The sequence below is a fragment of the Balaenoptera ricei genome, chromosome 10, assembly GCF_028023285.1.
Source record: "Balaenoptera ricei isolate mBalRic1 chromosome 10, mBalRic1.hap2, whole genome shotgun sequence".
Classification (NCBI taxonomy): domain Eukaryota; kingdom Metazoa; phylum Chordata; class Mammalia; order Artiodactyla; family Balaenopteridae; genus Balaenoptera; species Balaenoptera ricei.
This window is the reverse complement of record NC_082648.1, coordinates 40,316,034-40,335,311: the sequence shown is the minus strand read 5'-3', so window position 1 is coordinate 40,335,311 and position 19,278 is coordinate 40,316,034. Positions and strand designations below refer to the sequence as shown.

General features: G+C 59.9%; 1 protein-coding gene across 8 annotated transcripts in view; it reads left to right on the top strand.

Annotated features, from left to right (window-relative positions):
* HDAC7 (histone deacetylase 7) overlaps positions 1–19,278 on the top strand; it is a 35,975-nt gene that overhangs the window by 12,303 nt on the left and 4,394 nt on the right. For 4 of the 8 annotated variants that reach the window (XM_059935761.1, XM_059935759.1, XM_059935762.1 and 1 more), the window contains exons 2-21: positions 3,577–3,627; positions 6,848–7,035; positions 7,171–7,261; positions 7,557–7,668; positions 8,229–8,344; positions 8,572–8,697; positions 9,066–9,157; positions 9,340–9,435; positions 9,572–9,752; positions 9,955–10,151; positions 10,400–10,573; positions 11,731–11,950; positions 13,227–13,360; positions 13,524–13,644; positions 13,904–13,953; positions 15,182–15,289; positions 16,212–16,267; positions 16,450–16,537; positions 17,649–17,768; positions 17,993–18,090. In XM_059935761.1, coding sequence (XP_059791744.1) covers positions 3,577–3,627; positions 6,848–7,035; positions 7,171–7,261; positions 7,557–7,668; positions 8,229–8,344; positions 8,572–8,697; positions 9,066–9,157; positions 9,340–9,435; positions 9,572–9,752; positions 9,955–10,151; positions 10,400–10,573; positions 11,731–11,950; positions 13,227–13,360; positions 13,524–13,644; positions 13,904–13,953; positions 15,182–15,289; positions 16,212–16,267; positions 16,450–16,537; positions 17,649–17,768; positions 17,993–18,090 — 2,419 coding nt within the window. Of the gene's footprint in view, positions 1–3,576; positions 3,628–6,847; positions 7,262–7,556; positions 7,669–8,228; positions 8,345–8,571; positions 8,698–9,065; positions 9,158–9,339; positions 9,436–9,571; positions 9,753–9,954; positions 10,152–10,399; positions 10,574–11,730; positions 11,951–13,226; positions 13,361–13,523; positions 13,645–13,903; positions 13,954–14,636; positions 14,894–15,181; positions 15,290–16,211; positions 16,268–16,449; positions 16,538–17,648; positions 17,769–17,992; positions 18,091–19,278 lie in introns of those variants that run through there. The other 4 variants (XM_059935760.1, XR_009505354.1, XM_059935757.1 and 1 more) reach the window with 4 other exon arrangements.

Sequence of the window (19,278 nt, the reverse complement as noted above, 5' to 3'; positions counted from 1 at the left end):
TAGAATTAATAACCAGCAGAGAATTTCTGGAAGGGGGACACAAGAAACTGTTAAGAGGGGTTGAGTCTAGGGAAGTTCTAGGGAGTTGGATGAGTGAGAAACTTCTGGTTTCATACTTTCAGGGGCTCTTTGAATTATTTCAAAGTATACTTTGAAATAATTAGTATACTGCAAGTAGTATACTTTTCAATTAAATAAAAAACAAATAAAAACTGTGGGCTGTACCTTAAACTCCTTAAAGTGAGAACCAGGTTTTATTCACTTTTCTATCCCTTCGAGACCTGGACCAGTGACCTCACACAGAGGTACTTAGTACCTGCTTTGGGGATCAGCTTCTTCGGTTTCCCCCTGCACTGGTCTGGTCCGGCCTGGCTGTACCACTGACCTGCTGGGTGACCATGACATAGGCCCTTGCCCTCTTTCTTTCCCTCCCTGGGAAGTGAGAGTGTTGGCCTGCAAATCTCTAAAGCCCCATCAGATCCAATGTACACTGCACAGTCCTCACTCTGTGTCAGAGAGTCAGGCAGCCATGATGTTCTCTCTTCTGTTCATTTATTCTCGGGCCTTCCTGAAGCCATTTCACCCCCAGCTTTGTCTTCTTTGCCAGCCCCCCACGAAGTCAAACTTGGTCTGCCCGTGTCAGGGGAAGCAGACCCGAGCTGAGGAGGGCGGGGTGGGGGGTGGAGGGAGTCCGCCCTGGACCCAGGGCTTGGCCTCTTGCTCCTGCCTGTTTTCCTCTGCCTGCAGGGCCTGGGTCTGCCTGCTTCTCCTTTTTCAGCTCCTCAGGAGACCAGGGAGGGGGACACAGCCTCGACAAAGACATCGGAGGCGGCGTTAGGAGGGGGCTTGTGGGTGGCGTTGCTCCTGGGGAAGCCCTCCCCGATGCAGGGCTGGCAGCACCGGGAGAGCAGGTGGTCAGGCCGGGCTCGGGTTTCCAGTCACATCTGCTGGGCAGGTGAGGGCCTGGGGCAACAAGGGAGGAGTGGGAGGCCAGCTTGTGCTTAGGGGACAGAAGAGTGGCATTTGTGTCTGCCCTGGAGGTTGCTGAGGGCCGGGGTGGACCCATTAGGGTGGGATTTCTGGGTAAGATCAGGTGTCTGGTTGGGGAAGGTGACTTGATAGGAACCTCAGCACGAGGTAAACTGCCTCTTCAGCCTGACTAGAGTTGCTTCCAAAGAAGATAGAAATAGGGGGGTGGCCAGGATTCCAGAAATGAGAGCTCTAAACCCAGGTCCGGAGCTGTGTGGAGAAGGGTCCAGCCCTACGCAGTGTTTTCTGTCCCTCGGGTCCATTCACTCCTGATTTTATTTCAGTCTGACCCCAGATTAGTGGTAACAGCGCTCTGAGAGGCGCTGATGAGAAGAGGGGTCCCCAGATTCATCCCCAAGCCCCTGGGATGCCGCTTTCTGGTTTCAGTACAGCCGCTGCCTGGGTGCCTTTAGATACTTTCCTCTCTCTGGTACACAGGAGAGCTGTCCCCAGATCTTATCTCTCTTGCTCTGGGATCTTCTGAATCCAAAGGCTCTCAGTACAAACCTAGGGGGTTGGAGGAGAAGCAGAAGTTTTTCGAGGCATTGCTTTTAGAAGCTGCCCCTGTCGGCAATACACACACACACACACACACACACACACACACACACACAGCTTTTCTGAACAGAGTTTATATCATCATAGATCATCATCACAGAACATCCCTTTTGGGCCCCGTAACAAACACTACAGATTTCAGGGCCATTAGCTTTTGTCCTATCCAGAGGGTGCACAGTGTCCCGAATCCATGGTTACCAGGGGAGCTGGGCACAGAGAAGCTGGCTGTGCTCCCACGCGTGAGAGCCGCTGGCCAGCCCTCAGGCAGGGACCGAGGGAGCTAGGGGAGAATTCCCAGGAGGTAGGGACTGGAGGCCAAGGACCCCAGGCCAGACACGGTCTCCGGGACTGCACCCGGGAGCCCAGTTCAGAAACCTCTCTTGGAGGACCAGGTCCCGCAGAAGAAAGGGGAGGTCCTAAGAGAGTCCAGGGTGGGGGGCTACCACATCCTGGGGAGGGGAGGCTGCCTCCCGTACTCCTGTTCCCTGAGGCTCACAAACCCTGAGAAGCACGCATGCCATGTGCTAGGCAGGGGGCCAGGGGAGCGTCATTGTGTTCAAGTCGCCAGTTCCTAACAGAGCATGCCAGGTGCCCAGCAAGGTGTTAGGAGCAGATGGGCATGGCTTCGCAGTGACACCGCAGAGACCCTGATTAATGGAGTGTCGAGGCGGTGGGCACAGAGTGGGCGCTGTGGGTGGTAAGTGGAGGGCGGTCAGGGTGAGCTTCATGAGGAGACGGCCTTGCACCGGACTTCAGAGAATGGGCAGCATTTGAACAGGTGGAGCGGCATTTCCCTACCAAATGTCGTCATCGGAAGCGCGGGCCACTAGTGTCTGAGGGCAGTTGGTGGGAGTCTCTCTGTGCCCAGAGTTGCTGCCTCCCCCAGAGGCTCCTGCCTGCAGGGACTTGTCCTCTTCCAGCTTCTGGAAGAGGACTGGGGCTGCCCCTTAGGCAGCAGTGCAGCGCCTGCCAGTTGTCCTTCGGAAGATACCCCTTCTGCCTGAGGAGGGCTTCTACCACATCCCACTCCAGGAGGCGTCCAGGCTCCAGGCTCCATCCCCTTGGCCCTGAGCTGGGACAGCAGGAGGGAAAGGTGGCCTCAGGACTCAGCTCTGTCTTTCCCCACCCCAGCCAGCCCCTGGGATCCCCTGGCCTCTCGGCTTCCGACAGCACCGGCCCTACCATGGGGTTCCATGGGTTCTGAACGGGATGAGGGGCCCTGGGCTGAGCCTAGAAGCCTGGGAGAGGTGACCATTTCCAGAAGGAAAGACTTCTTTTTCAGGTTATCCACGAAAAAGGCTGAGTGGTTCTCTTCTCGGGGGGCACAGAGGCTGCAGGACCCAGGATGGGGCAGGAGGAGGAAAGGGGTTCCTACCGTGGGGCCCTTGAGCTATGCATTCCAGACCCGCCACTTCACAGCTCCCACCAGATCTGACTTGACCTCCAGGCCACGACCTGGTACCTCCCGCACTGTGGAAGCCTCAGAGAGGGCCCCAGCTCCCCTTCCAGGCCTGCTCTCCCTTGCTCCCCATCTCCCTCCTGGCATCCTTAGTGCAGTCTTACCAGCCGTGCTCTCCCACCTCGCCCCCCAGCCCTCTTCTCCCCCTTCGGGCTAGGGGAGCCTGGTTTGGCTGCCCAAGGAAGATTGTATCTGAGCACATCAGGGAGGGCTGAGGGCACCGTTGCGTACACCAGGGCCTCCTGAGTTTCTTGCTGTGGACTGAGCTCCAGCAGAGCAAGATACCTGAGCCGCTTGAAAGATCAGATGAGGAAGATGGAGCTGGGGATCGCTCTCAGGCGGCACGGGAGCTCGAGGAAAGGAATGGGGTGGGGTCTTGTCTTTTCCGTTAGCTTCTGCTGGAGGTGCCCTCGGGCTGGAGTGGGGCCTCCGGGACCAGCAGGCAGCCTGCCTGGCTTGGCCCTCTCTCCTCCTCCTCCCCCCCTGCCCCTCCCGGCAGCCGCTTCACTCCATCTCTCTTCTCTCTACAGATGGGACCCAGGTGAGCCCGGGTGCCCACTGCCCCAGTCCCCCTGGCACAGGTAAGAGCGGGCCTGAGGGAGAGTGTGGTGGGGGGTGGAAGATGTGGCTGGAAAGGACAGAAGGGGGGCAAGGAGCTGAGGGGTGGTTCAGAAGGGTGGCTGGCTGATTGGCCAGAGAGTTGGGAGGTTGGGGTTCTGGGGGAGGGGGCGAAGTTGGGGTTTTGTGGGGAAGGGGTAAGAGGGGGGGATAAGAGCGGCAACTCTGGATCCAGGCTGGCCCCAGAGCTGGGAAGCACAACAGGAAAAGGAAAGGCAGGATGCTCTTCTTGTTCATGCTGGTGCAGTGAAACAGGAAGGCAAGTAGGAAGCTAATATTTATGCTCAGACCCCTGCCTCGGGGGCTCTGGGCGAGGCAGCTCGTTCTCATTTGTAGGCTCTGCAGTCCTCACACCAGCCCTGCGGGGTGGGAAGATGCCTCGTGCTGCTCGGGTGGGAGGGAGAGGACCCCTCTCCGTGGGTCTCTCACCGTTCCTTGCCCCCACTGCTGTTAGGCCGTGCTGGGCGAGGAGGGTTTAGGACGTGCCCATGGGTCAGGGGCGGGGGCTGGACCGGACGAGGGCCTGTTGGGTGCAAGGTGCACACCTGACACCCAAACTATGGCAGGGAGAAAGGAAGGCCGCTGTCTTCTTTGATTCAGTCATAGCCACCAAAAGCTTACAGGCGGGTGGGGAGACAAGATATACAAGTAAAAAGAGAAATAATGGTCGAATGCGATATGTGACCAGTTCCAAAGGAGGGGGCAGCTGATTAAGGAGTTTGTCCATCCATCCAAGAAACAGTAAGTTCACCACCTACTGTTATTTAGTTCTCCTAGTTGTGTAATTTTCTAAAAATTTAAAGACAGAAATTGGAAAAAGAAAAAGAAACATTAATGAACCCCACCTCTGTTCCAGGGCACCGAGGATATAGAGATTTATTCATTGAATCAAACAGTATTTATTGGGTGCCTGTCGCTTGCTAGGTACTGTTCTAGGTGGTGGGATAGTGAGCGATAGGCAAAACCAAGTCCCTGCCCTTGGAGCTTAATTCAGATTCGATACCTGCCTGGGCGGTGCTTTCAGGGCACAGAACAGCCAGCGTGATGGAGATCCAGAAGAGGGCTTGACGCAGGGCACTGGGCTGGGTCCAGGAAAGAGGGAAGACTCCAGCTGGGCTTGGAAGTCAGGGTAGGAGCTGGAAAAGTAGAATCAAGGGAGGAGGACGGCACCAGCAGGGCGACGTTGTGAGCTAAAGCTCAGCGGACGGAAGGTACATGGGCTGTGACGGGACGGGAGCTGACGGCTGAGGGGGAGGGTCCGTGTTCAGATGTGGGAGGCAAAGCTGAGAGAAGCCGGCTTAGCATCAGGCTGTGGAGACCCCCAAATGCTGAGTCACCCTGAGAGGCGTTGCCAGGGTTGTAGGCAGAGCCCCTCCCATGTTCCCAGCAGCTTTCTGCTCTGGAGGCCAAGGCAGTGCTGGGAGAGAGGGACGGGGCCGCTCCCAGTCTGTATGGCTGAAGTCTGGGTGGCCTGCCCTGGGTGCCCTGAGGGCCCTCTTGCATCACCAGGGGAGTCACCCCAGAAAGCCAGGACACCTGACGTGGGAAGACTGAGACCTTTCCTGGGGCGGGAGTGCAATGGCATCAGAGGCCCAGACGGAAGCAGAACGAGAGAATTTGGGGGTCCCTGGGTGGACACATGAACAAGAGGTGGGAACGTCAAAGCAGTGCATTGCCTGCTCTTGGCCACATCGGGTGCCCAGACACCCGCTCCGGTCTCTTGACATCCAGAGAGTCGTGAGGGCGTCTCCCTCCTCTGCTCCTCTCGTCTCCATCTCACGGTCAGAGAACGTGAGAACAGACACCGCTTAGTGACCACCTGCTGCAAGCCCCTCTGCCTTTGCCCAGTGAGAGACCCCTCTGGGGGTGGGGCGGGGGAGGTGGCTTCCTGGAAGTCAGTGGGAAGGTGGAGCCGGAGCGCTGGCCTCAGCAGGACGGAACCCGAGCTCACTGTGCCCCGAGCTGGGTGGCCTTGGCCAGGTCCCCTCACCTGCGCCTCAGTTTCCTCCTGTGGGAATAGTAATAACTACCTCCCAGGGCCTACGGGGGTGATGAGGTAAAAGGGTTTGCAGCGAGTGTGCACGTGTGCCATGGATGTTAAGATAATGGTTGAGTTGGGCCCGGACGCCGCGTGTCCTCACTCCCCAGCTGGTCTCTGCCACAGCCCTCCTCAGTCCTGCCAGTCGTCCTCAGCTCAGGCCCGGAGGACGGCCTGCGGCTGCCCCCATCCGGGAGGCCCGGCGTTGGGTGAGCTGAAGGAGGCCTCTCCGGAAAGGTCTCCCCGCTTGTGTGCCCTGTCTGGGGGCACTTGCTCCCAGCCCCACCTGCTTCCCCTTCTCCAGGATAACTGTCCACCTCTGAGCACCTCAGAACGTCTCTGGCTGCTGAGCCCAGCCTGGCCCAGCAGGTGGTGCTGGCACAGGACCTGGTCTGGCAGCTAGTTATAAATAGCCCCTGCATCCACAGCCCTGGCAGGGTGCTCCTGGCGTGGGTGCAGGGGACACTCGAGAAGAGGCAGCTGAGGCTGCTGTCCTCGCCACGCCAGGCCCAGAGCTGGCGTGAGGGTACCCGGGCGCAGGCTCCACGGGCATGTGGGCTGTGCAGGCCCAGGGTGCAGGCCAGGGCTGGCTGTGGGTTTGAGGCGCCTCTCCTTTATCCTACGGCCTGGGATAGAGTAGGGAGGATGGCAGCGGAGAGGGCCTGGGACGCCCTTTGGGGCTGGAGGCTGAACAAGGGGGACTGCCTGTCCGATCGCTGTGTCTGAGCGCAGCTCATCAGAGGGCAGCTGGGCCCGGTCCTCCTTCCAGGGTGGGAAGAAGGGAAGGAGAGGTCAGGGCCCAGAATGCATCACTAAAGGGCCCTCAGCCCATCTCTAAATCCCTGCAGCCCCCAATCCTGGCCTGGAGGGGCACCGTATTTCGTGGAAAACTCTATGCTTGGAGTCAGAAAGCTCAATCCAAACAGCACCAGCGATAGACGAACTGTGTAGTTTATATGACCTCCTTTTCTCATGGGTGAAACAGACTTGAAAATAACTACCGTGCAGGACTGTGGTGAGGGTGCAGTGAGGAAAAGGTCCCTGGAGGGTGTTTTACCATCGTCAAGCGAATCTGAAGGAGGCTGGTTAGGTAACCGTGCACCTGCAGAGCTTTCCGGCCGACCCTGCCCTCTCTGTGTGCTCAGGCTGCCCCAGGCCCTGCGCAGACACGCCAGGCCCTCAGCCCCAGCCCATGGACCTGCGGGTGGGCCAGCGGCCCCCGGTGGAGCCCCCGCCGGAGCCCACGCTGCTGGCCCTGCAGCACCCCCAGCGCCTGCACCACCACCTCTTCCTGGCTGGCCTGCAGACCCAGCGCTCGGCGGAGACCATGAGGGTAAAGACAGAGCGCCCCACGCACGCAGCAGCCTCGAGCTCAGACCCGGCACCCCTCCCTCCCTTCAGCCTCCCCAGACCCTCGCCTCCGTCTCCAACTCCTCGCCCCTCCCTGGGCGGCCGGCCCTCCCCACAGCTCTCAATGGACACGCCGTTGCCCGAGTTGCAGGTGGGGCAGCAGGAGCAAGAGCTGCGGCAGCTTCTCAATAAGGACAAGAGCAAGCGAAGTAAGCATGGCGGCCTCCCCAGCCGGTGTCCACGGCCTCCTGTGTGGGCATGGGAGGGGGGAATGCCAGCCTGGGTCCCCCTCTGCTTGCTGGGCACTGCCGGTGAATGTAGGTGGGGGTGAAGGGGGACCCGCAGGCTTCACAGAAGGGGTGGGGCCTCAGGCTTGGCTCTTGCCTGAGGGGGTCCCTGGGATGCCTCGTCCTGGGGGCATGGTCAGGGCAACGGGCAGAGAATGTTCCAGGGAGGCCACCAGTCCACCCACCCCCAACCCACTGATGATTTCTGCCCCTGCAGGTGCCGTAGCCAGCAGTGTGGTCAAGCAGAAGCTGGCAGAGGTGATTCTGAAGAAACAGCAGGCAGCCTTAGAGAGGACGGTCCATCCCAATAGCCCCAGCGTTCCCTACAGGTAACTCCCTCTCCCACCTGACCCCTCGTGTCCCTGCTGCGCCCCTCCTCCCTGGATGGCAACCTGTGAGCACACATACACCCGCCCCCTCTTCCTCCCAGCTGCCCATCACCTGGTCCTCACCCCTCACTTCTAACCATAAGGCCTCCCCCGAACCCCTCTCCCAACTGATACCTACCCTCTTGTCCTTTAATTCTCTCTCCTCCCCCGCCTGTCGCACACACTCTCACACACACACCACGCTAGCTTTCTTTTCTCTTTATATCTTCCTCTAAGCACAAAAATATCCTGATTCCTAGAACAGGAGTCTGGCCCTTACCCAAGCCCCGGGACCCTGGCTCCTATGCCTAGGTCCGAGGGCGGCATCACCAGTGGGCTGCTGGTAGGATGGGTGGCCCAATGCTGCCACCTGGAGATGGCCGCTATTCCTGCCGGCGAGGCACTTCCTGACCCTGCGGGCTGCTGCCTTCCTTAGCAGGTCCCAAAGGGTGGAATGAGATGGCTGCCAGGCCTCTGGGCATGCCTGCCCCTCTGAAGCAGCCTTGGCACTCACTCCACAGAACTCTTGAGCCCTTGGAGACGGAAGGAGCTGCCCGTTCCATGCTCAGCAGCTTCCTGCCTCCTGTTTCCGGCCTGCCCAGCGACCCCCCAGAACACTTCCCTCTGCGTAAGACAGGTGCGTGGGACAGGCCGGCAGGGACCCTCCAGGGGAAAGGGGGAAGGGCCTTGGATGAGGGTCAGGGAGGGGGGGCCTGGCTAGGCGGGGGACAGTCTGCACCCGGTGGCTTTCTCTCTGGCACTGCCTTCTCTGGCCTCTCTCAGAGAGGACTGGGAGGGAGGGCGTAGGCCGGAGACCGGGGGGGGGGGGTGGGTGTGGGCCTCGTAACGTCGGTGTTCCCACAGTCTCTGAGCCCAACCTGAAGCTGCGCTACAAGCCCAAGAAGTCCCTGGAGCGGAGGAAGAACCCGCTGCTGCGGAAGGAGAGCGCCCCGCCCAGCCTCCGGCGGCGGCCAGCAGAAACCCTCGGCGGTGAGGCCCGGCGCGGTGGGCGGGTGGCAGGCCCGGTCCCTCTGGGTCAGGCCCCACCCAGACAAGGGATGCCCGCCTCAGGGCTGCCATGGGTATCTGTCGGGGGGTGTCCTACACACTCGCCAGGGGGCGAGTTGGGGCTCAACCCCCCGCCCCCTTGCTCTGTTGGCTGAGCTGCCGCCTGACCAGAAGAAGGGGCACGCTAAACAAATAAGTGTCCAAAGGCACTGGAGACTGGTAGCGGCCTCCCTTCTGCCCGCCCTGCTGGGAAGAAAGCAGGAAGCGGAGCCCGCCCACTGGGGAAGGGGTTTGTTCCTGGCCCCGCCTCCTGGCCCCTGACTGCGCGTCCCCCTCTCCCCAACCCTCAGACTCCTCCCCCAGCAGTAGCAGCACGCCGGCGTCAGGGTGCAGCTCCCCCAATGACAGCGAGCACGGCCCCAACCCGGTCCTGGGCTCCGAGGTAAGGCCTTGCCAGGCTGGGCTCTCGGGGGCAGTTCTGAGGCTCCTCTCAGCAGGCGGCCCGACCAGGCTGGGGCCGCAGGGTCTGGGCATCCCCCACCGGAGCGTCCTGGGGGTTCTGGGGAAGGCGTGCCCGGGGTTTGAGGTCTGGGACCGGTGACCCCTGCCCTGCTCCCATGGCAGGCGCTCTTGGGCCAGCGGCTGCGGCTGCAGGAGACCTCTCTGGCCCCGTTCGCCTTGCTGCCCACAATCACGCTGGGGCTGCCCGCCCCTGCCAGGGTGAGTGGCTGAGGCGCCCTCCCCCACCCCAAGCGCCTGAGATCTCTCTCTCCCTTCTCCTACACCCCACCTGATGGCCTTCACCGTCTCCCTACTGGGGTCTTCTCCCCTGTGATGCTCCCCACCTCTCCTCCAGGCTGATGGTGACCGCAGGACCCATGCGACTCTGGGCCCTCGGGGGCCAGTCCTGGCGAGTCCCCATGCTCCCCTCTTCCTGCCCCACGGCCTGGAGCCCGAGGCTGGAGGCGCCCTGCCCTCTCGCCTGCAGCCCATTCTCCTCCTGGATCCTTCGGTCTCTCACGCCCCCCTGCTGACTGGTGAGTCCCAGCTTCTACAGGAGAGGGGCTGAATCCCTGCACCCTGCTGAGAGCCAAGCGTGGGCAGGGTCCCGTCCTCCTGTGCGTCTCCCTGCTGAGTCCCGGGCTCGCCCCCTCCCCCTGCCCCACCCCTCCCCGCTCTTGCTTCCTTCTGCTCCTGCCTGTGGTTCCCTCCTTATGCCCCCCACCCCGTTCTTTCCAGTGCCCGGGCTTGGGCCCCTGCCCTTCCACTTTGCCCAGTCCTTACTGACCACCGAGCGGCCCTCCGGGTCAGGCCTCCACCGGCCGCTGAGCCGGACCCGCTCAGAGCCCCTGCCCCCAAGCGCCACTGCCCCCCCACTGCTGGGCCCCCTGCAGCCCCGCCTGGAGCGGCTCAAACCTCACGTCCAGCTGATCAAGGTGAGTGGAACTGGGTAGGGGAGGTGGTGAGGGGTTGCTAAACTGGGACCCTGGGGGCTGAAAGAAGGGAGACTTAGGAGGGGCAGAGATCTGGAGGGTCGGAGGGAGGACGTGTGGCTCCTGGGGGCCCAGGGCTGCACGGCCACTGGAGTCGCAGCAGGATGAGGGACCGCCTCGCCCAGCCCACCACTCCCCACCGCACAGTCCTTGCCCCAGCATGTCTCTCAGCTCGCATCTCCCTTCCTCAGAGGCCAGCCAAGCCGAGTGAGAAGCCCCGACTGCGGCAGATACCCTCGGCTGAGGACCTCGAGACAGACGGCGGGGGAGTGGGGCCGCTGGGGGATGACGGCCTGGAGCACAGGGAGTCCAGCCATGGGCAGCATGAGGCCAGAGGCCCTATTCCTCTCCAGCAGCACCAGCAGGTATGGTAGTGCCCAGCTGCCCCTCGGAAGGCGTAGTCAGGAGACTCTGGGGCCTGGTAAAGATGGAAGGGAGGGAGATAGGATATCAGCGCAGGGGACAGCTCTGGGACCCACAGTTCCTCTGCCAAATCCACAGCAAGTTACAGACAGACAGACACGTGTGCACATACACGTGCCGCACCCTCCAGCAGCCTTCCCATCTCAGGGTGAAGCCGTGTCCCTCGTCCAGCAGCGAGACTGGCCTTTCACAGAGCCTCACACATTCCTGCCCTAGGACTTCTCCCCTGTGACCGCTTATACTGTTTCCAGGAAGGTGCTAGGGCAGGAGGTGGGGCAGAAACGGGCTCAGCCCTTCAACTGTGCAAGTCAAGCCATGGGGTATTGGTTTGCTGGAGCTGTTGTAACAAGTGCTGCAAACTGGATGGCTTAAACAACAGAGCTTATTTTCCCACAGTTCTGGAGGCTAGAGGTCTGAAATCAAGGTGTTGGCAGGGTTGTTCTCTCTGAGGGCTGTGAGGGAAGGAGCCGTCCCAGGCCTCTCTCCTTGGCTTGTAGACGGCCACCTTCTCCCTGGGTCTGCACATCGTCTTCCTTCTTGTCCACGTCTGTGTCCCAATTTCCCCTTTTCGTAAGGGCAAGAGTCATATCGGAGCTGACCCTAACGACCTCATTTTTAACTTGAGTACCTCTGTAAAGACCGTATCTCCAAATCAGGTTACATTCTGAGGGACTGGGAGTTAGGATTTCCATCATAAATATGAGGTGGGAGGGGGCACAACTCAGCCCGTAACACGTGGTAGCAGGCCACATATGTGCAGGCTCACGCAGGTCCCTGTGTCCTTGGGTGGTTGGCAGTCTTTGGAGACAAGGAGATCCTGGTCAGAGCCAGCCTGAGGCCCCTCACCCAGGTTCTTGCCTTGGAGTCTCGAGGGCCCAGGGAGCTCTGGTGGAATAGGGTGGTCAGTCTGGGGTGCAGACCTTTCGGGGGGTTGGTGGGGACAGGGAGCTCAGCGACTCAAAGGCCAGAGCCCAGCTGGGAGGCAGGGCCAGAGGCTTCTGCAGAAAAGGGGCCTGCCTGGACGTGTCCAAGGCCGTGGGCAGAGGCGGATGGAGCAGGGTCCTGAGAACCTGGAGACTGAGACCCCTGTGTCCCTCAGGTGTACCTCTGGGAGCAGCAGCGACTGGCCGGGCGGCTCCCCCGGGGAGCCACTGGGGACTCCGTGCTGCCTCCCCTGGCCCAGGGCGGTCACCGGCCTCTGTCCAGGGCTCAGTCGTCCCCAGCCGCGCCTGCCTCACTGCCAACCCCAGAGCCCACCAGCCAGGCCCGTGTCCTGCCCAGCTCAGAGACCCCTGCCCGGACCCTGCCCTTCACCACAGGTAAGGCCCGGATTGGAGGGCAGGAGGAAGTGGCTGGGGAAGTGGCACACAGGGGCTCGGGGCAGAGGACCATGTCTGTGTCATGGTTCACTCAGGACATTTTTCGAGACCACAGAGCACTTTCTTATAGTCTTATGAGATCCCCCCAGTGTCCCGTGGAACAACTGGTTGTTCTCATTTTACAATTGAGGAGACCCAGGCTCAGGAAATCGAAAGGGACAGCAAGCTGGCAGTCAGGCCAAGCTAAGAATTCAGGTCTCCTGACAGCTAGTCCGGGCCTTCAAAAATGATATTTATTATTGTTGCTCTACTTGTGAAAATAACTCAAGAGCATTTTAGAAATTTTGAAAAATACAGAAAAGCCTAAGAATGGAACAAAAATCACCAGCCTGTATCCCACCACCCAGAGGCAATCCCTTGTAAATGCTGCCATATTTCAGGCCAGTCTTTGTTTTAACCACATCTATAAATCCCACATACAGTACATTTTGTGGCTACATTTTGTACCCTGCTTTATTCATACTTGCACATTATGAACACTTTGTGATATAACTAAACTTTAAAAATGAGATCTTACAGTATGTCATCACAGTATTTTTGTTTAAAGATTTCCTATTGGTTGAGCAGTTAGGTGGTTACTCATTTTTCCTCATTTGAATTTCCTTGTAAATTTCTGTAAATCTCCCCCTATCCCTGGGATTGTTTCCCGAGGGTCACTCTCAAGGAGTGGCATCCCCGGGTCAAATGCTGTGAGCATTCTGAAGATCCTGATGTCCTGAGATGTTCTGAAAGTGACCCTCCCACTGGCAGTGTGCAGGGCCCTCCTCTGGGCGTCCCTCTGGTCAGGCTGAAACAGTCACTTCCCCAAAACTGCATCCGTCCTGTCACATGGCCCACTGTGGACTTCCCAGCTCCCAGTATGGGGGCGCCTATTTGGGTCATGACATCCAGTGCGAGCCCCTGCCATCAGGCCTCCCTTTGTTAGGCTCTGAGCTCTTGAGGTCATGGTCATGGTCCCCGGGCCACGTGAGGGGGGGTCAGTGAGTCGGGAAGGCGGTGGCTGGGGGCAGTTGTGCTGGCTGGGGCGGCGTGCTGTGTGGGTGAGGTGCCCAAGGCTGCCTGGGTAAGCAGCTGGGGGTGTGCGTACGGGCTCCGAGGGGCAGGATGGGGCATGTGGGGCTGTGCGGGGGTGTGGAGGGCGTGCCCGGCCTGGCTCCAGGGGGGGCTGGGGGTGGGGACTCCCCGGTGCCCTGGCCCTGACCCCTGCTCTCCGCAGGGCTGGTCTATGACTCAGTAATGCTGAAGCACCAGTGCTCCTGCGGAGACAACAGCAGGCACCCGGAGCACGCAGGCCGCATCCAGAGCATCTGGTCCCGGCTGCTGGAGCGGGGGCTCCGGAGCCAGTGTGAGGTAAGGAGGCAGGGGAGGGGCTGTGGGATCGGAGGACGTGAGGGTCACGGAAGGGAAGGGGCTGAGAGGCCCTGGAGCCAGAGTGAGATGAGGGGCGGTGGGATGGTGGGAATGGCAGGGAAGGGGCTGCAGGGGCTCAGGAGCTCTGTGGGTCCTTCCTCAGTCTCTACGGGGCCGGAAGGCCTCCCTGGAGGAGCTGCAGTCAGTGCACTCGGAGCGGCATGTGCTCCTCTATGGCACCAACCCGCTCAGCCGCCTCAAACTGGACAATGGGAAGCTGGCAGGTAGGGGACCGATGGTGCCTGGGGCCCCCAGACCTCCCCGGGCTCACCCAGCCTGAGCATCCCCTGTGCTCTAGTCCTAGCTCCGCCCAGCCTGTCCCTCCAGCGTCCGGGACACCCCCATGCCGCCCCTTGTCCCTCTGCTGCCCACCTCCACCCCTCCCTGCCCACCCCACCTGGCCCTCTTCTCAGAGCTTCCCCGCTCCCAGCCGGGCCGGAGGCTGAGCAGATTCAGCTCACACACCTGGACCTCTCCCCGCAGGGCTCCTGGCACAGCGGATGTTCGTGATGCTGCCCTGCGGTGGCGTTGGGGTAAGTGTGCCGAGGTCTCGAGCGCGCATGGCCACGGGCTCTCAGACCTCCTCCCTTCCGTCCTCCCAGGCCCAGCCCCTGCCTGCTTGTTCTTGTGGTTCTGCGGGCCCCGTGGGCCAGGGGCTCTCCCGTAGTGCCCCTGTGCCGGCTGGAAGCTCCCTGTGGCGGGCGTGTCCTCCTGAGGGTGGAGTCCCATCCCTCACACTTCGAAGGCATTTGGTGGATGTTGAGGAGGCTCAAAGAGCAGGGCCGAGCCCGGGGCTGGGGCTCATCTCCCTTCGTGAGCGCGCTGGCCTCCAGGCTGCTTTGCGTCCCTGGAGTGGGCTGCCCGGCCCGGGGCTGTGGGGATGCCTCTGGTGTCCTTGGCGACCCAGGCCTGTCCCTCCCACGCCCTAGCTTTCCCTGCTCCCTCTCACCCTGCCTGGGGACTTCTGCCTCCTGGCAGTGCTCTCCTCCCCTCAAAAGGTCCCTGTGCAAACCAAACCGGGCGTGTGGAGGCAGGGGACGGAGGCCCGGTCCTGGAGGGAAATGGGAGCTGTCGCTGGGGGGCTGCGTGGGAGCCGGTCAGCGCCCTGTTCACAACTTCCCATTTCTTGCCACTTTCTGATTTTTCCAACTGTTGTTGCTTCTGTTTTCTCCTCCCTCCGCTCCCTCTCTGTCTCTGTCTCTCTCTCTTTCTCCAGCCTCTTGCGACTCTCTCTGCCTTCCTCGCCTCTCTCGGTCCGCCTCGCCCTCCCCATCTCCCCATCACGCCCCCCGGCCCCTCCCTAGCCTTGAGGCCCAGGGACTGGGTTTGGGGGGCCTCCCAGCCTGGGCTAGGGGCCCCGAGTGGAAGACAGTGGTGCAGACGGCCCCTCGAGCTCCGACGGTCCCGAGGGCCTGAGCAGAGTCAGCTGGGGCTTAAAACCCCCTCCAGGCCCAAACCCCAAGTCCCGCCCAGGTAACGCCATGCCCCCTCCTCTGACCGGGGGGCAGGCGCGATGCTGCCGGCAGAGTGCTGGCCAGTTGCGGGCTGGTGATATGGACTGAAGCTGGGAAGGAGAAGTCGTGCCGGGACTGGGGGACACGGGAGGCCTTGCTTTTCTGGGCGGCGGGGCAGTGGGGCGGCAGCGCCGTCTGCCCAGCTCCCTGCCCCTGGGGTCCTGGCCGTGGGGTGGGCACCGCCCCCCGGGCCCTGGCTGCCGTGGGAGGCCTTGGATGATGCGGGCCCTGACTCTGGCCCCCGCAGGTGGATACCGACACCATCTGGAACGAGCTGCACTCCTCCAATGCGGCCCGCTGGGCTGCCGGCAGCGTCACTGACCTCGCCTTCAAAGTGGCTTCCCGAGAGCTAAAGGTAGGAGGTTCGAGTGGAGGGTGGGCAAGCCACGGAGGAAGGAGGCAGAGGATGGGGTAGCGGGGAAGGCCAGACCCGACACCCAGCATCACATTCCTCTTGGATATCACCATAGGGTTTCGAAAGGGAAATTGAGAGCTCTGGGGACCAAGATGAGATCTGAACCCTAGGCTCCTGTTACCTGGTGGGGAAGCAAGCCACTGTGCCCCGGCCCTGTAATCTCTAAGAGAGACAGGGTCACGATCATCCAGGATCGGTTAACACAGACCCGCTGTGTGACCGTGGGCAAGTTGCAGGGCCTCTCGGGAGCCCCGTGCGTTGGCAGAGTGCCTGTTTGTGATGCTGAGGTTTTACAGACCGGGTTGGCGCTCATTTGCTCATTTGCTCTGGGCTGGGCACCTTCCGGGGGCTTGTGTCGAGCGCCCCCCCCCCGCTGTTTAGGAGCTCATAGTCCCAAGTCCTAGCTCCACCATCTGCAACCAGGCAACTTTGCACTTTGTGTTGTGAAACCCGCCTAAGCTCCAGGTTTCTACTGTTTGTAAACCAGATATAATAACAATGTTTATCTTAGGAAGATTAGATAACATTTACCTCAGAGAGTTGTGAGGATGAAATCCAGCATTTACCCAGCGCCTAGCACAGTGCCAGGCACATAGATTTTGCCCAACAAATAATAGCTGTTGTTACAACAAAGTGATAAAAGCTAGGAGCCACCGGAGTGGGAGGTTCTGTGTTCACGGCCTGGGGGTCAGCACAGGGCCCTTGATACCCGGCCTGGTCATGGTCAGTAACGCTGGCAGCTGTTGCCCTGTGGTCCCTTCTCAGGGGAGGAGCCTGGGGATGGGGTGGGTGGGGGCAGGTTCATGGAGGTGTGGGTCAGAGGTCTGGCTGTTTTGTTGACAAGCATTCTTTCTGTTTCCAGAACGGTTTTGCTGTGGTTCGGCCCCCAGGACACCATGCAGACCATTCCACAGCCATGTAAGGCCTGGGGGAGGCCTGGGTGGGCTGAGGTAGGGGGCAGGCCCTCAAGGCCCTCCTCTTGGGATGTTCCCCCTCCTTCCTCTGAGCCTTCTGGGGCTGGGCCGGGCCAGAGGCAGGTGGGGGGGGGGGGTGTGGCACGGGGAGGGAATGGGCTGGCACGACCTCTCTTTTCCTTCCAGGGGCTTCTGCTTCTTCAACTCAGTGGCCATCGCCTGCCGGCAGCTGCAACAACAGGGCAAGGCCAGCAAGATCCTCATCGTGGACTGGGTAGGTCCCGGGTCCTGGCCCCTTCAGGTCCGAGAGCCCTGTGGAAAGAGCCCTGAGCCTGGCGTTAGGAGACATGGCTTCACGTCCTGCCTAGTTCCGCATTAGCCTCCCCGAGCCTCCGTTCCCCCACTGCGTAAAACGGGGAAAATGCGGTGAGGATAATGCCCCCATCACGGGGCTGTTGGGAGGCCCAGAGGAGATGGTATATGGAAAGGCCTCAGCTCCCACAGGGGAGGAGCCATTTGAATGCCGTCTTCTGGCCTCTGTTGGCTTCTTTCTGCAGATCTGATCATTTCTGCCTTTCTCCTGCAGATAGCGACGGTACCAGTAATAACACATAACATCAACATACCACACATCGCATCCAGACACTGATGGTTTCACGCCTCATATATTTAATCCTGACTCTGACCTGGTTTACAGATGAGGAAAGTGAGCACAGAGAGGTTAGGTAACTTGCACACAGCTCTACACCTCGTCAGTCCTGTGAGACTGTGATTTGAACCGAGGCCTGTTAGCTCTGGAGCACGACCTCATGCTCTACTTTGCATTGACATCTAACTAACTACTTTGCATTGACATCTGCTTATGGGACGTTCCTACACAGAATGGAGGAGAGTGGAGGAACTTTCCACACTTGCGCCCACGCGTGGTCCTGTGAGTTACCATGGCTCTCCCTGGAGGGGAGCGCTGGGCCTCATGGTCTTGCCCCTCTGCAGCGGAGCATGGTTTCCATCACTTGCATCACTCCATGACCTTGGGCAAGACGCAATAGCGAGAGTTCCTGACATGTGTGACCCTGGACACTTCCCTCTTCTGGCACTAATCCTCCCCTGACACGTACTCTTTCCTCCCCTTCAGGGTTTCGTGTTATTGCTACCCCCACCTAGCATGTTATGTACACATCTATACATACAAGGGGAGACTGAGGCTCAGAGAGTGCCCGTGGGTCACGCAACAGTTTAGCTCTAGGAGCCCCCGTGTTCTCACCCCCAGTCTAGGCTCCTGACCCTCAGAATGGTCACCGACCTTGAAACCTTTCCAACCTGCCCCAGTCTCCATGTCTCTGCTTTCAGACCTGCCCTAATCCACTGCCCATCTCCCTGCACAGGACGTTCACCATGGCAACGGCACACAGCAGACCTTCTACCAGGACCCCAGCGTGCTCTACATCTCCCTTCATCGCCATGACGATGGCAACTTCTTCCCAGGCAGTGGGGCTGTGGATGAGGTAACCACACCTTCCAGCCCCACTGACTTTCCCTTGTGGCCCTTACTCTGCCTCTGTCACAACTAGCTGTGTGATCCTGGGCAGACTGTTGAGCCTCTCTGAGCCTCAGTTTCTCCATCTGGAAGTGAAGAGGCTGGATGAGCTGGTCTTGCAGCACTGACAGCCTGGGATTCCTCTCTTGGGACTCTGCTCTCCTCACGTCTCTCTTGCCTCCTGTTTTCCAGGTGGGAGCTGGCAGCGGTGAGGGCTTCAATGTCAATGTGGCCTGGGCTGGAGGTCTGGACCCCCCAATGGGGGATCCTGAGTACCTGGCCGCCTTCAGGTAAGTGCTCTGGGGGCCCAGAGAAGGCCTGGCCCAGCGAGGCCACCCTCTCTTCCCTTTTTCCAACAGCACCAGGTTGGAGGTGATCAGGTGGCTTGTCAGCCTGTCCTCATCCAATTACTAGACATTATAAGCCAGCCCCGGAGTGGGCCTATGGACGGAGACAAACAAAGGGAAAGGCACTGTCACACTGGCCTCTAGGGGCCTCCAGTCCCTGTGGGAAGACAGGAAACACAGAATGAAAGGTCAAAGGGTGCTTTATATTATAAAGTTTATAATGTCACACGTTACCAAGAGCCAGTGTTGACCTGAGTGCGGGGAGACGGGCAGGATGGGGTGAGCAGCTCTGCACAGGAACTGAGAAACTTAAATTGTGGAGAAAGAGGGAGAGCAAGCAGGTGATGTCCATATAGGGGGAGTTGCTTAAGAAAGGCCATTCTAGGGCTTCCCTGGTGGTGCGGTGGTTAAGAATCTGCCTGCCAATGCCGGGGACACAGGTTCGATCCCTGGTCCGGCAAGATCCCACATGCCGTGGAGCAACTAAGTCCATGTGCTACAACTACTGAGCCTGTACTCTAGAGCCCGCGAGCCACAACTACTGAAGCCCGCATGCGTAGAGCCCATGCTCCGCAACAAGAAAAGCCATCACAATGAGAAGCCCGTGCACTGCAAGGAAGAGTAGCCCCCATTCGCTGCAACTAGAGAAAGCCCGCAGGCAGCAATGAAGGCCCAATGCAGCCAAAAATAAATAAATTAACTAATTAATTAATTTTTTTAAAAAAAGGCCATTCTAGAAGCGGGACTTTGCTCAGGAGCCCTTATATCTTTCACTCTGAGGGTTCCTATACTCCATTTGGAAAAAGAGAACCCTGGAAGGAGGTCTCCATATACTTTTCTGGAGTGTTCTTGATGAGAGCTAATTCTGTAGGAGCCCTGGGCTGGGGGTCCTGGCATCTGTGTGTCCAGAGCCCGGGGCCTTGAAGGACACCAAAATAGACCCCAGAGTTGGGTGAGGGATGGAGGGAGGCAGCTGTGAGGGGCCAGCGGGGGCAGAGGATGAGAATGGATCTGGTGGCCCAGGACCTCAGAGGGAGTCTGTCGCCCTGGTCAGCTCTCAGGTGGCGAGTGGTGAGGTGTGGCCAACTCAGTCCTCAGTGGGTGGCAGCTAAGTGCTGAGTGTTTCCAGTG